Source organism: Trypanosoma conorhini (assembly GCF_003719485.1).
Source record: "Trypanosoma conorhini strain 025E chromosome Unknown Tco_14.4_contig_00556, whole genome shotgun sequence".
Taxonomy (NCBI): Eukaryota; Euglenozoa; class Kinetoplastea; order Trypanosomatida; family Trypanosomatidae; genus Trypanosoma; species Trypanosoma conorhini.
Genome location: NW_021704619.1, coordinates 1 through 10,590, shown reverse-complemented (window position 1 = coordinate 10,590; position 10,590 = coordinate 1). Strand labels below are relative to the sequence as shown.

The window sequence follows — 10,590 nt, the reverse complement described above, 5'->3', positions numbered from 1 at the left end:
GCCACCGCCGCCACCGCCACCACCGCCACCACCGCCACCACCGCCACCGCCGCCACCACCGCCAATGGCCAAATCAAAGCCTGCACAGACTAGTATTACACGTACTATTCCTATTGAGGCCTTAAGAACTGTCCCGAATAACTCTGCATTTAAATCGGATAACATGGTTGTGCTTCCCGAGGAGTACCGTAAAGAGCTGATTAAAGATTTCAAACGGACAGAGCCAAAACCAGTGGAAAAGAAACAGGAGGTGGTGAAGGAGGTTATTTTAGACCCCAATCGTGAGCGGAACGTGGGCATTGTACTTCAATTCCTGCGGCTTCCCATACAGACGGTTGAGGCGAGCGTGCGCATGTTTGACGAACTGACTCTAGGCGAGGAGCACGTCTCTGGTCTCGCCAAAATTATTCCCAACGCCGAGGATATTCAGGCCATTAACGCATGGATGAAACGCAATCCAAAGGCGACCACCGCGCGGCTGCATCAGCTGAGTATCCCCGTACGATTTTTCATGATGGTGACGAAGATTGAGTTTTACGCCGAGCGACTGCAGTGTTGGAATTTAAAGAACGAATTCAAAGGCCGCATTGACGACCTCGAGGTGAAGATTCGCCGCGCGATGGAGGGAGTTTCCGCCGCGATGGACTCGCCGCACCTGCCCCGCATGTTGCAATTTGTTCTTGCCGTCAGCAACGTGTTAAACACGGGCAGTCGGTTTCAGGGAGCGAAGGGGTTTCGCATCACGCAACTGCCGCAGATCATCGACTTCCCAACAACAAACAGCAAGGGCGTCCTGCTGGATCACCTGATTGAGATCATCGACCAGCAGGACCCCGCCGTGCACCGCTGCACGGAGGAGCTGCTGCCGGCGGTGGAACATGCCTCCAACTTTGACGTCCCAGGCGTCGCTGGAGAGTTGAAGTCGCTGCGTGCTCGCCTGCAAAAGTGTGCGTCGCTCGTTCGTGCGATTCCGGACGACAAGCCGTGGACGACGAAACTGGGGAAGTTCATCTACACCGCCTTTCCAGCGCTGGAGCGGGTCGAGCAGCTGATGGGTGAGTTGACGGCAAAGATTGAGTTGATGCCGGTGTACTTCTGCGAAAACCCCGCGTCGTTTCAGATGAATGACACGCTGCGGTGCCTGGCCAACTTTGCGAAGAAGTACAACGCCAAGCGAGCCCAGCTGCTGGAGAGGCAAGAGCTCCTGTCGGAGCCGAAGGCGGCAGCCGCGGGGAATCCGCGGGCAGCCACGCATGACCACGGCTCAAGGGCCGCTGCCGAGGAGTCACGCAAGGAACACCCCGCGCCGCGCGTCCACGAAGCAAACGCAGAAACGCAAAAAAATGGGCCCCCCTCCCCACTCGCCCCTCACACACCTGCGAGGAGCAATGAGAGAGGGCCACCGCGCGACGCCCGCTGGGGCGGAAGGCGGGCTGAAGGCCTTGGAAATGCCTCCAACGGCATCTCTGGCTTTGGTGGTGGGGGTCCTGAGTCCCGTGTGGTACTTTCCCAGTAGCTATTGTAGTTCTTCATTGTTTTTCCCCCTTTTTTCATCTTCTGTTTTCACTCTCTTGTTTCCTTATGATTTGCTTTTTCTGTTTGTGCCTACCGCCTGACGTCGGTGGTTCGCCCCCCTCCCCCATGTAGCGAGACGCGGGTGCCCCGGCCAACGCAGGCCTCCCCCTCTTCCTCACCGTCCCTCAGTGCGGCTGCGGGGCAAATGTGTGTGGCGGGCGACGCTCCTCCTGGAGGGGCGCGTACGTGCGGGAGGGGGCGAGGGAGGAAAAAGAAAAGAAAAAAACGAAGAATACAAAAAAAAGGCGGGGGGGGGGGCAACGAAACAAAAAAAAATAGGTGAACGCGCGTGCATGGGCCGCGTTGTTGTCATGTTGATAAACCGACAAGAAGCAAAAAAACAAAAAAAAGCGAAGATGAAGTTGCAAGTGCCGGTGTGGGGCGGGTCGTCTGTTGTGGGGGAAATGGGGGGATGGTGGAGCAGACGATGCGGCCGTTTATGTGCAAGTGCCTGCATGAGGCTTAAGCTGCAGACGACGCATACATCTCCGTGCCTGCGTGCGTGCTCTCGCGAGTCGCCGCCGGTCCGTCACCCCTCTCTCCGATGCACAGTGCATGCATCCCTCCTCCATCCCAGCTTTCCGCGAGGGATGCGTGAAGAACAACAACAACAACAACAAATAAAATGTGAAAGCAAACACACGCACACACACACACACACACTCCCCCTATATCTCTATTACTGTTGGCATTTCTATGCTTTTTTCTTGTTCTATCTTTCGTAAGGCCTTTCCCTACGGAACAAATATGTGCATGCGCCTGTGAGTATTGCATTGCTTTTCTTAACGGCTTTTCTTTGCTCTGTTCATACTCGTTTTGTCTTGCTGTGTGATGTACGCATATTTGTCTGTCTGTGCCGGTTGGCCCGTGTGGTTGAGTGTCGGCTCCCTGCCAGGGGTGACAGGGCGTGAGGTGGCAAGGTCCGGCCGGTGGAGGTGTTTGGTAGACAAGCACCACGTCTTTTTTATTCCTCTCTCTCTCTTTCCCTCTCTCTCTATCCTCTCCCGTTTTATTATTATTATTTTATTTCTTACCGGGTGACAGATTCTTACCGCCACACCATTCATCGTTGCCTTCCGTGTGACTGCACTTGCGCCAGTGCGTGTGTGTGTGTGTCTGCTCCTCTTTTTTCAACCCTGCGACTTTCGTAACGGCTTGTGGCTCCTTCGTATGTGTCTATCGCCTGCATGCGTGTTTGTATTGTACTCTTAGTTGTTGCTCCCTTTGCTGCTCCCGGCGTCTCCGCATGGGCCTGCTGCAGGTTCGTCGCCCTGCGTCTGTGCCGCCTTGTACGGAAATTTTCTCCCTCTCACTGCACCGTCAGCCCCTGTTTTCCCGCGCCTTCGCTGCGGTGCTTCTGCATGGTCGGGTTGCACGCAGACACACACACACACACACAGACAGAGCGAGAAAGAGAAGAGAGGGAGAGATATAAGGAAACAGCGGGACAGCAGCATTATTGCAAGAGGCAATGCGAGTGCGGACGCGGCGGGAGGGGGTGGATGACAGTTTCACGGCTGCTGGGCCACTTGGCGATCTCGCGCGTATCTGTGTGACGCCGCAAGCTGCGGGGCCTGCGGCGCCCCACGTGGCGGTGTTTGGCTCGATCCAGTACAACGTTCGTATTCGCTCCCGTACTGCGTTTCTCTTGCGCGGCCTCGCGGCGTGGCGTGGCTGGCCGCCCGAGGAAACCGCCGGCACCGCGGACAGTTGCGCCCTTGCCGATCGTGACGTGGCGAGTGCGGGTGACGCCCCGCGTTGCGGCGGCGGCGTCGACACGCTGCCGGCTGCAGGGGCGGAGGTGCGTGCTGCCCACGCACGTGCCGAGGACGAGGTGGACCGCCACGACGCGCTCGTCGAGCTCGCGCACGCGTTGGGGGAGGCCTTCCACCGGCGTGAGGCCTCCGCGGGCGCCGACGACGCCGATGGCCTCGGCTGGTCGCTGCTGACGCCGCAGGTGGCCCGCGAGCTCCCCGCGCGCTGGCTGATGCATAGCCTGAACGAAACGACAGAGGTGCGGGCGAGCCGCGACACCGTGACGCTTTTGGACCGTGGCGCGCCTGTTCGCCTCCGCCGCGGCGACGCCACGCCGTACACCGTGGCGGACGTGGCCGACATGGCAGGGGGGGAGTACTGGGTGGACATTGCGGCGGCGACGGGCGAGCGCAGCCGCGTGGACCGCGACGACGTCGTCCTGCAGCCGCCGAAGCCGGTGTACTTTGACCCACTGCTCCCCGCCGACGAGCTGAACGGCCCCCGCGGCACGTCATCGTGTCTCTTCCTTGCGGCCACGCTCGCGTTGCGGCGGGCGCGCCTCCCACGCGATGCGATGCAGGCGGAAGTGGGCAGCATGCAGGGGTTTCCAAGGAAAGTGTCGGTGCGCATGGGCCAACGCGCGTGCGAGCTTCGAAAAAGGCTGAGTGCGCGGCGTCTGGCGCGACGCTCCTGCGTTGCTGCGCCGGCCGTGACGTCGTTGCGACCTTTGGAGGTGCGAATGATGCACGACTGTGTGACGCTGCGCTTCGCGGGGCGGACGGTAGAGGTGCTGCAGCGGGCTCTCGAGCGGCTGTCGATGTTGTGGGACACACGTCTGCAGAGAGAGTGGGACTGTGGCGGCGTCAATGGGGGCGGTGCGGCGTCGGCACGGGAGCTGTGGCGGTGCGCCGTGGCGCGGCAGGCAACCACGGCTGATGTAGTGCACACTTTCACGACATCGGAGCCTTTTTTCCTCTCTGCCTTCACCACGCTGCTGCGTTACCGCTCGCTGCTTGGTGACATGGGCTACAACCAAGGCCCACACGCCGCTATCCCGCCGTCGGTCATGCGAGAGCTGCACGACGCCTTTGAGGTGCACTGTGAGGCCTTCGCTAGCCCTCTCAATGCCCAACTCCCGCTCTTCGGCTCTCTCTTTCCGGACACAGATGCCTGCTTTGGCAGCCTTGGCTCCTTTTTCGACCTTGCGCTCGTTTCCGGTCACTACGAGGTGAACCCGCCCTTCGTCACCGCCGTGCTGCAGCGTCTAGAGACGTTCCTGCTGCGCGACGCGCTCGCGCGTCACGACGGTGCGGCTGACGCCCCGCTGCTGTTCGCCGTAGTGTTGCCGTCACACGACTTGGACGAGGCGGAGGCGGAGGCGGCGCCGCACGCCGCCCCAACCTCGCCGTCGCAGCGGCAACAGCGCCAGGCGACGAATAATAAACTCGGCACTACTGACGACACTAACCCCGGTGCTGGGGGGTGTTGTGCCGGTGGTGGCGGCGGCAGTAGTATTAGTGGTGATGGGGGCAGGGGGAAGCGGAAGCGCCCCGACGGTGGCAGTGAAAGGGTGAGCACGGAGCGGGCGCTGCGGGAGAGTTCGTTTTGCCTGGCCCACACCCTCTGCGCCGCCGCCGAGGCCGCGTACGTCGACGGCCACCAGCACCTCCTGCGGGCGCCATTGTTCTGCATCGGTACACCCACGCGACTGATTGTATTGGGGAATCGCGCGGCGCGCCGTCGCTACGGCGATGCCACCGAGAGGCTCACCGCCGTGAAGGAGACGTGGCGCCGCTACACGCTCGAATCCAGGCTGGACCGGAGGAGCGGCGCCTGACACGTCGTCCCGCCCACGCAATCCCTCTTTACTTCTCGCTCGCTACACGTGCGTGTGCGCGTGGAGTGGGGTGGGGGCGCAGCGACTCTACGTTTATGCCGACTTTTTCCATTTCCTTCTCTCCTGCTCTCCCCCAACCCCGCTTGCTGTTGCATGCGTGATGCTTTTTTTCTTTTTTCTCCTACTTCTCTCTCGCTCTCTCCTTCCGTCAGCAAAGCCTACACGCGGAGGTAAGTACCACTAGAGCCGGAGGAAGCGGGTGTGGCTGTCCATTGCTGGCGGGGCGGAACAGACGCCGAGGGCAAAAAAAATAAAATTAAAAATAAAAGGTGTGCGGTGGTCACAGCTGGGGAAGGAAAGACGCTGCAGCTGGCGCCACCACTGGCTGATATTGTCACCACAGCTCTGTGACCGTGCAAAGAGGCAGCTGCCACCCAGCAGCAGCAGCAGCGGCGGCGGCGGGGGACGGAGCTCGGTGGGCCCCACAACAGGGAGAGGCCGGTATCGCTTTACTTCCAACACCGGACTCTTCGTGCACGTACAGCAGCACGACAACTGCGCGGAAAGAAACACAAGGGAGGGAGCCAAAACAACAAAACAAAGTAGCTAGAGGAGGGAATCAGTAGCGGGCGGCCGGCGCATTTTTTTTTTTTGCCTTTTTGGAAGGGCAATGAAGTCGCATCCGTCGCACATCCCCGTGAAGCGGCTTGATATTACGCCAAGGGAGCGCCTCTTGGCCCGCTTCATCACCCAGCTGCGGAAGCGGTTGTCGGAGTCCGCCACGCTGGATGAGTTCCGTGCGTGGGTGGATGAGCAGGCTCAGGCGCTGGAGGCCCCCCTGTTGGAGATGAGGCCGCGCCAGCGTGGGGATGCGGGTAATGCGGTGGCTGTCACCCCGACTTCGCTGGAGTCGCTCTCCGAGTGCGGCGACGAGGGTGTCGAAAGTGGGATGTACTGGGGCTGGGGGGAGCAGGGCAACGCGTTCACCAGGTACCCCTCGATGACGGAGTTCTTCCGCGTGACCAGCCCAAATAACAGCGCGAGACCGCGCAAAAATTCCTCACGAATAACAGTCGCCTCGGAGTCCACCGCGGGCACCTCACAGCCGCGTGAAAAGAGCCTGCTGACGCACTCACTCAAAAACGTCGTGCATTGCGAGGACACCGTGACGGAAAAGGATGTCGCCTCGATTCTGCAACTCTCGTCGTTGTGGGCGCCCAGCGTGTTCAAGCGCGGTGTTGCCAAGCCGCTGGGCCGCGGCAAACAAGGCCGTGACGGCGAGACGAATCCGCTGGAGTCTGGCGGCAGCGTCAACCAGTCCTGCTCACTGCCGCCAGAAAGCGTCCATGACCTATTGGGTCTGAGCCCTCGCACGGGAGCCCCACCGCTTCCGACTGGCATCTCCATCCTTGACTTGAGCAGTCCGGGTGAGCTTGGTGACGGCATGCCGGCGTTTTCGCTTGATGGGCGATTACCAAATCAGGGCCCAATTTTCTCTCGCTCCACTTCGCGGCATTCCCCCGTGCTACGCCCTACTGCGCAGATTCAGGAGGCACTCCGCGGCCTTGGCGTTCCCTTCCTAGAGGATGTGGAGTCTGCTAACGTGAACGTCTTGAAATATGAGGAGCGTTACGGTCGCAACGCCTATGTGTACACGTGTCTTAATGTTCTTCTTCGGTACAATTTTTCGCTGCAGTTCGGCTTCCATGTGGGGCGGCTTCACTGCTTCTACGTCAACGCCGCCAAGTGCATCTTTGCGGAGAATCCGTTTCATAATATACGCCATGCCACAGATATTGTTTTAGCGGCCCATCAGTTTTTGCGGCAGCCGTACGTGGCGGAGAACTTTACTGACGAGGAGCTGTTTAGCTTTCTCTTTGCCTCAACCGTGATGAAGCTAGGCCATCTGGGGATGAGCAACGCCTTTTTGGTGAACGTTCACCACCCGTATGCTGCCTTGTATGGCTTTCTCTCTCCGCAGCAGAGCGTCAGCGTTGCATTGGGGTTTGTCCTATTCGACTCCCCGGAGTGCCACTTCCCAACCTTCGTCACTGCGCAGGAGGCCGCGGGCGATTCTACGACGTCGGTGTGGACGCCTGCAAAGGAGGTGGACTTTGAGGAGATGACATCGCGACTCATTATGCCTACGGACGAACGGGAGCACCAAGTGCTGCTCGCTCAGTTACAGAAAGTCCTGCAGGAGGGGGCGGGGAATGTCGTGCGTGAGAGTCACTTGATGATTATTCTGCAGAACGTTCTGCATGCCGCCGACTTCTGTTATGTCTTTCGTTCCCCAGCCGTGTACCGAACCGCCGCCGCCCATGCTGTGGCGGAGATTTACCAACAGGAGCAAACCCGCCTTTGGTTTGAGGAGAATGGGCTGACGCGATGGCCCTGGTGTGAGGCCAACGCCGCCGTTTGCGGGGAGCGCTTGACCCCGCCACGGAGCATTAAGATGGATGGCAGCCTGCTTTCTATGGAGGAAACGCAGAAGTATTCGGGCGAATGCCAGCCGAAGTGGGCGTCGGTGAATTTCTCGGACATGCCGAACGGCCTCACCCCCAGTGATTCCTCCATAACACCTTCAGCAGGCCATCTTAGTGGGCCGTCGGGCTTTTCTCCGCTCCATCACGCGAAGATACTGCAGCTGACGGTGCTGGAGGTGGTGTTCGTGCCGTTTCTATTTACCCTCTCGCCATTTGTGCCGGACTACTGGTTGACGAATGCGCAGAGTAACTTGGTGTGGCTCGGCGACTTATCAGCGGACGCCTTTGAGACCGATGTGACGGAGCTGCTGCGCCGTCTTGAGATTGGGGGGCCTCGGCTGCGGTCAGTAGGCCCCTGCGGGTTTGAGCATCAGATGCTGCGCCGCATCCTCAGCCCACTCCTTTAGCAGCGCGCGGAGGAGGCGAGGACGTAGATGGGGCGGAAGAGAACTTTCTGCCGGAGCGGAGCTGGGAAGGGACGGGAGCGGCGCCCACAGGAGCAGCTTGGACGGCGCCGTGAAGGAGCGCAGGTGGGCCCGAGGAAGCCCGCAAGGGGGCCACACACGCCTGCGTGTGGATGCCTACAAACAGTGAGATACGTACATGCGCATGCACGCAAGCATATACGTGTGTGTGTGTGTGTGCGTAGTTTGATGTGTGTGTGGTTGTGTTATCGCAAGTGGAAGTCCGAGGAACCGAAGTGACGGGAAGAATTTGTGAAAAAAGAAAAGGAAAGAAGCCCCAGTCCCTAACGAAGAAAAAAAAGCAAAAGAAAGAAGATATAAAATAAAAGCAGCAATACCAAATAAAAAAAAAGAAAAAGAAAAAGAAATAATAAGCAAATAACAGGGATGGGGCGAGAGTTAAGCAGAAGGAAAGACACTTGCAGTTAATAAATTACGCAGATTCGTTATTATGTTATTATATTGCGTTATTTTTTTTTGCCCCTCTGTTTTTCATACAAATGTGACTTTGTCCATCCTTGATTTCTCTGCTTGGCTATGCAGTAATACGTATCAGCGTGCTTGTTTACCAGCTCCTGCTACCTCCGTCGTTGGGGGTGTGCTGCGACCAACGACTCCTCATGGCAGTCCTGGCGGGGTACACACAGACGCGCACACACGCGTGCTGGTGGGTTATATCTCTGCCCCTGGGGCTCTCTACTGTGTGTGGCTGTTTTAACATTTTTTTTTTCCCCCACCCTTACTTTCCTTTCCTTTGTATTGTGTGGTAGTGGTTATTTTCTTTTGAATTTGTTTACCAAACGCCCCCCTCCCCCTCCCCGCATTTCTTTCACGCATCTATTCCCCTCCCCCCTTCTGTTAGTTTACTTGGTAACTTGGACTCCTCGCCTCGGCGTCGTCATGTGGGCGGCATTTCATTCTTCCTCTCTTCCTGCGTTCCTTTCTGGCTGCGGACCTCGCTCCGCGGCAGCGTCCCTTCTCTCCCCGCCCTTGCTTCCTGCACGAAGGCAGAGAGCGACACCGCGAGCAGCCTCCACTCCTCGCGGTGTTTTTTTTTCTTTTTCTCCCCTTCTCTGTTCGTTCCATTGACTTCTTACTTTTTGGCGGCAAGGGGCATAACTGCCCTCTTACGGAGAGGGGCAGAGTAACCGTTGAGCGAAAAAGGAAAGTAAAAAAAAAAAATACCTGCAGAAGGGATGTGCGCAAATATTTTAGACGGGGCTCAGTAGAGGACGGAGCGACGTCTTTTGTTTCAACCCCTTCCCCCCGCCCCCTCTACTTCTTTTTTTTTATTTACGGAGTAGTTCGGTGTTTGTGCTTTACTCCCTCTTTAATGCTATCGTGCTGGGGGAGTGGCCAAGAAAGTGTTTGGGTGTTTGTGTTTGTGCTCTCGTGTATGTTTTTGTTTTCTGCCTTTGCCTAAGCACAACACACTGCTGGTGTGGTCCTCCACGCGGAGGCGGGTGCAGTGCCCAATAGAAGAGGCTGCCGCTTCGCAGCTTCCCCGCGGGGGGAGGCCATTCCGCCGATAAAAACGACGGTCGCATTTGTTTGTTTATGCCGGTCAACTTGTGCAGTGGGCGTGGCTGTGGAGTTTACTCCAGGCGTACATGCGGGGTGACCGCGCGTGCGTGTGCCGGCGACGCGTACCTTCTCCCCGGCCCCAGCAGGCCGGGAGTAGAGCGGTGGCTGCTGCGGCGGTTGGAGCGAGCGAGCGAGAGGTCTGGTGATGAGGGTGCCCCCTCTCTTTACGCAGGGTTAGACAAAATGCAACAAACCTCAATGTGGAAAACGCGTGCGCCCCCATCTTTTTTTTTGTTATGTGCATATTTTTCTTCTCCCTTCGGAACACATTGCGCGAGTTGTGTTTTTGTTATCGTTGGTTTTTTTCTTTCGTTTTTTTTTTGGCCGAGTTGCGGGGCTTCTGCGCTTATGGCGCGGTGGCATGCGTTTTTTTGTTTTCTTTCTTGTTGTTGTTGTTGTTGTTGCCGCGGCTGCTGCAGATTCCCCGCTTTCTGCCCTTTTTTCTTCCTTTTCTTTTTCTTCCTTCATTTCTCCCCCCTCCATGTGAATGGCGCCGCCGCCGCGGCCGCGCGTTAATGTACACGCCCGCATGTGCACAATATTTGCGTGTGTGAATCTCCGTTGGCGGGAGATGCGCCCACGCACCCACTGAGCCCTTCTGCCCTTTTTTTGTTTTTGTTTTTTGTCTTTGCTCTTTCGTCTCCCCCCTTATTTTTCCTCGACGGCGCTCTTTCGTGGGGCTTGCGTCCCGCCAATCGCCGCGGCTTTGCCCGGCGACACGGGGCCGCTTTGACACGCTGTGAACAGTTATTTTTCTCCCTGCACGGCATCCGTGTGTTTTGGGTGGAACATGAATTTTTTTTTCTTTTCTTTTGCTTTTCCCTCCCTCTTCTTCTTCTTCTTGCCGCCTCGCAACTCTCCCTCCCTCCCTCCCCTTCAAAAGTCAAAA

The 10,590-nt window shown here is 57.9% G+C and overlaps 3 protein-coding genes across 3 annotated transcripts, besides 15 other annotated features; all 3 read left to right on the top strand.

Moving 5' to 3' along the window:
* Position 1: 1 nt before the first annotated feature.
* Positions 2 to 64: a microsatellite.
* Positions 65 to 1,516, top strand: Tco025E_07321 (formin; the record flags this gene model as incomplete). Its single annotated transcript, XM_029374187.1, has 1 exon — positions 65 to 1,516. One exon carries the CDS (start codon positions 65 to 67, stop codon positions 1,514 to 1,516), a length of 1,452 nt encoding a protein of 483 aa, XP_029225869.1.
* A 267-nt stretch (positions 1,517 to 1,783) lies between these two features.
* Positions 1,784 to 1,819: a microsatellite.
* A 353-nt stretch (positions 1,820 to 2,172) lies between these two features.
* Positions 2,173 to 2,195: a microsatellite.
* Positions 2,196 to 2,209: 14 nt separating this feature from the next.
* Positions 2,210 to 2,238: a microsatellite.
* A 307-nt stretch (positions 2,239 to 2,545) lies between these two features.
* Positions 2,546 to 2,579: a microsatellite.
* A 5-nt stretch (positions 2,580 to 2,584) lies between these two features.
* Positions 2,585 to 2,603: a microsatellite.
* A 345-nt stretch (positions 2,604 to 2,948) lies between these two features.
* Positions 2,949 to 2,978: a microsatellite.
* Positions 2,953 to 3,005: a microsatellite.
* A 41-nt stretch (positions 3,006 to 3,046) lies between these two features.
* Tco025E_07320 (uncharacterized protein) lies at positions 3,047 to 5,167 on the top strand (the record flags this gene model as incomplete). Its single annotated transcript, XM_029374186.1, has 1 exon — positions 3,047 to 5,167. The coding sequence occupies one exon, from the start codon at positions 3,047 to 3,049 to the stop codon at positions 5,165 to 5,167; it is 2,121 nt and encodes a 706-aa protein (XP_029225868.1).
* A 419-nt stretch (positions 5,168 to 5,586) lies between these two features.
* Positions 5,587 to 5,627: a microsatellite.
* A 210-nt stretch (positions 5,628 to 5,837) lies between these two features.
* Tco025E_07319 (cAMP specific 3,5 cyclic phosphodiesterase) lies at positions 5,838 to 8,060 on the top strand (the record flags this gene model as incomplete). The annotated part of the gene is made up of 1 exon (XM_029374185.1): positions 5,838 to 8,060. The coding sequence occupies one exon, from the start codon at positions 5,838 to 5,840 to the stop codon at positions 8,058 to 8,060; it is 2,223 nt and encodes a 740-aa protein (XP_029225867.1).
* Positions 8,061 to 8,280: 220 nt separating this feature from the next.
* Positions 8,281 to 8,324: a microsatellite.
* A 79-nt stretch (positions 8,325 to 8,403) lies between these two features.
* Positions 8,404 to 8,485: a microsatellite.
* Positions 8,486 to 9,481: 996 nt separating this feature from the next.
* Positions 9,482 to 9,535: a sequence feature (A-rich).
* Positions 9,536 to 9,984: 449 nt separating this feature from the next.
* Positions 9,985 to 10,023: a sequence feature (A-rich).
* A 43-nt stretch (positions 10,024 to 10,066) lies between these two features.
* Positions 10,067 to 10,105: a microsatellite.
* A 392-nt stretch (positions 10,106 to 10,497) lies between these two features.
* Positions 10,498 to 10,544: a sequence feature (GA-rich).
* Between the last annotated feature and the right edge of the window lie 46 nt (positions 10,545 to 10,590).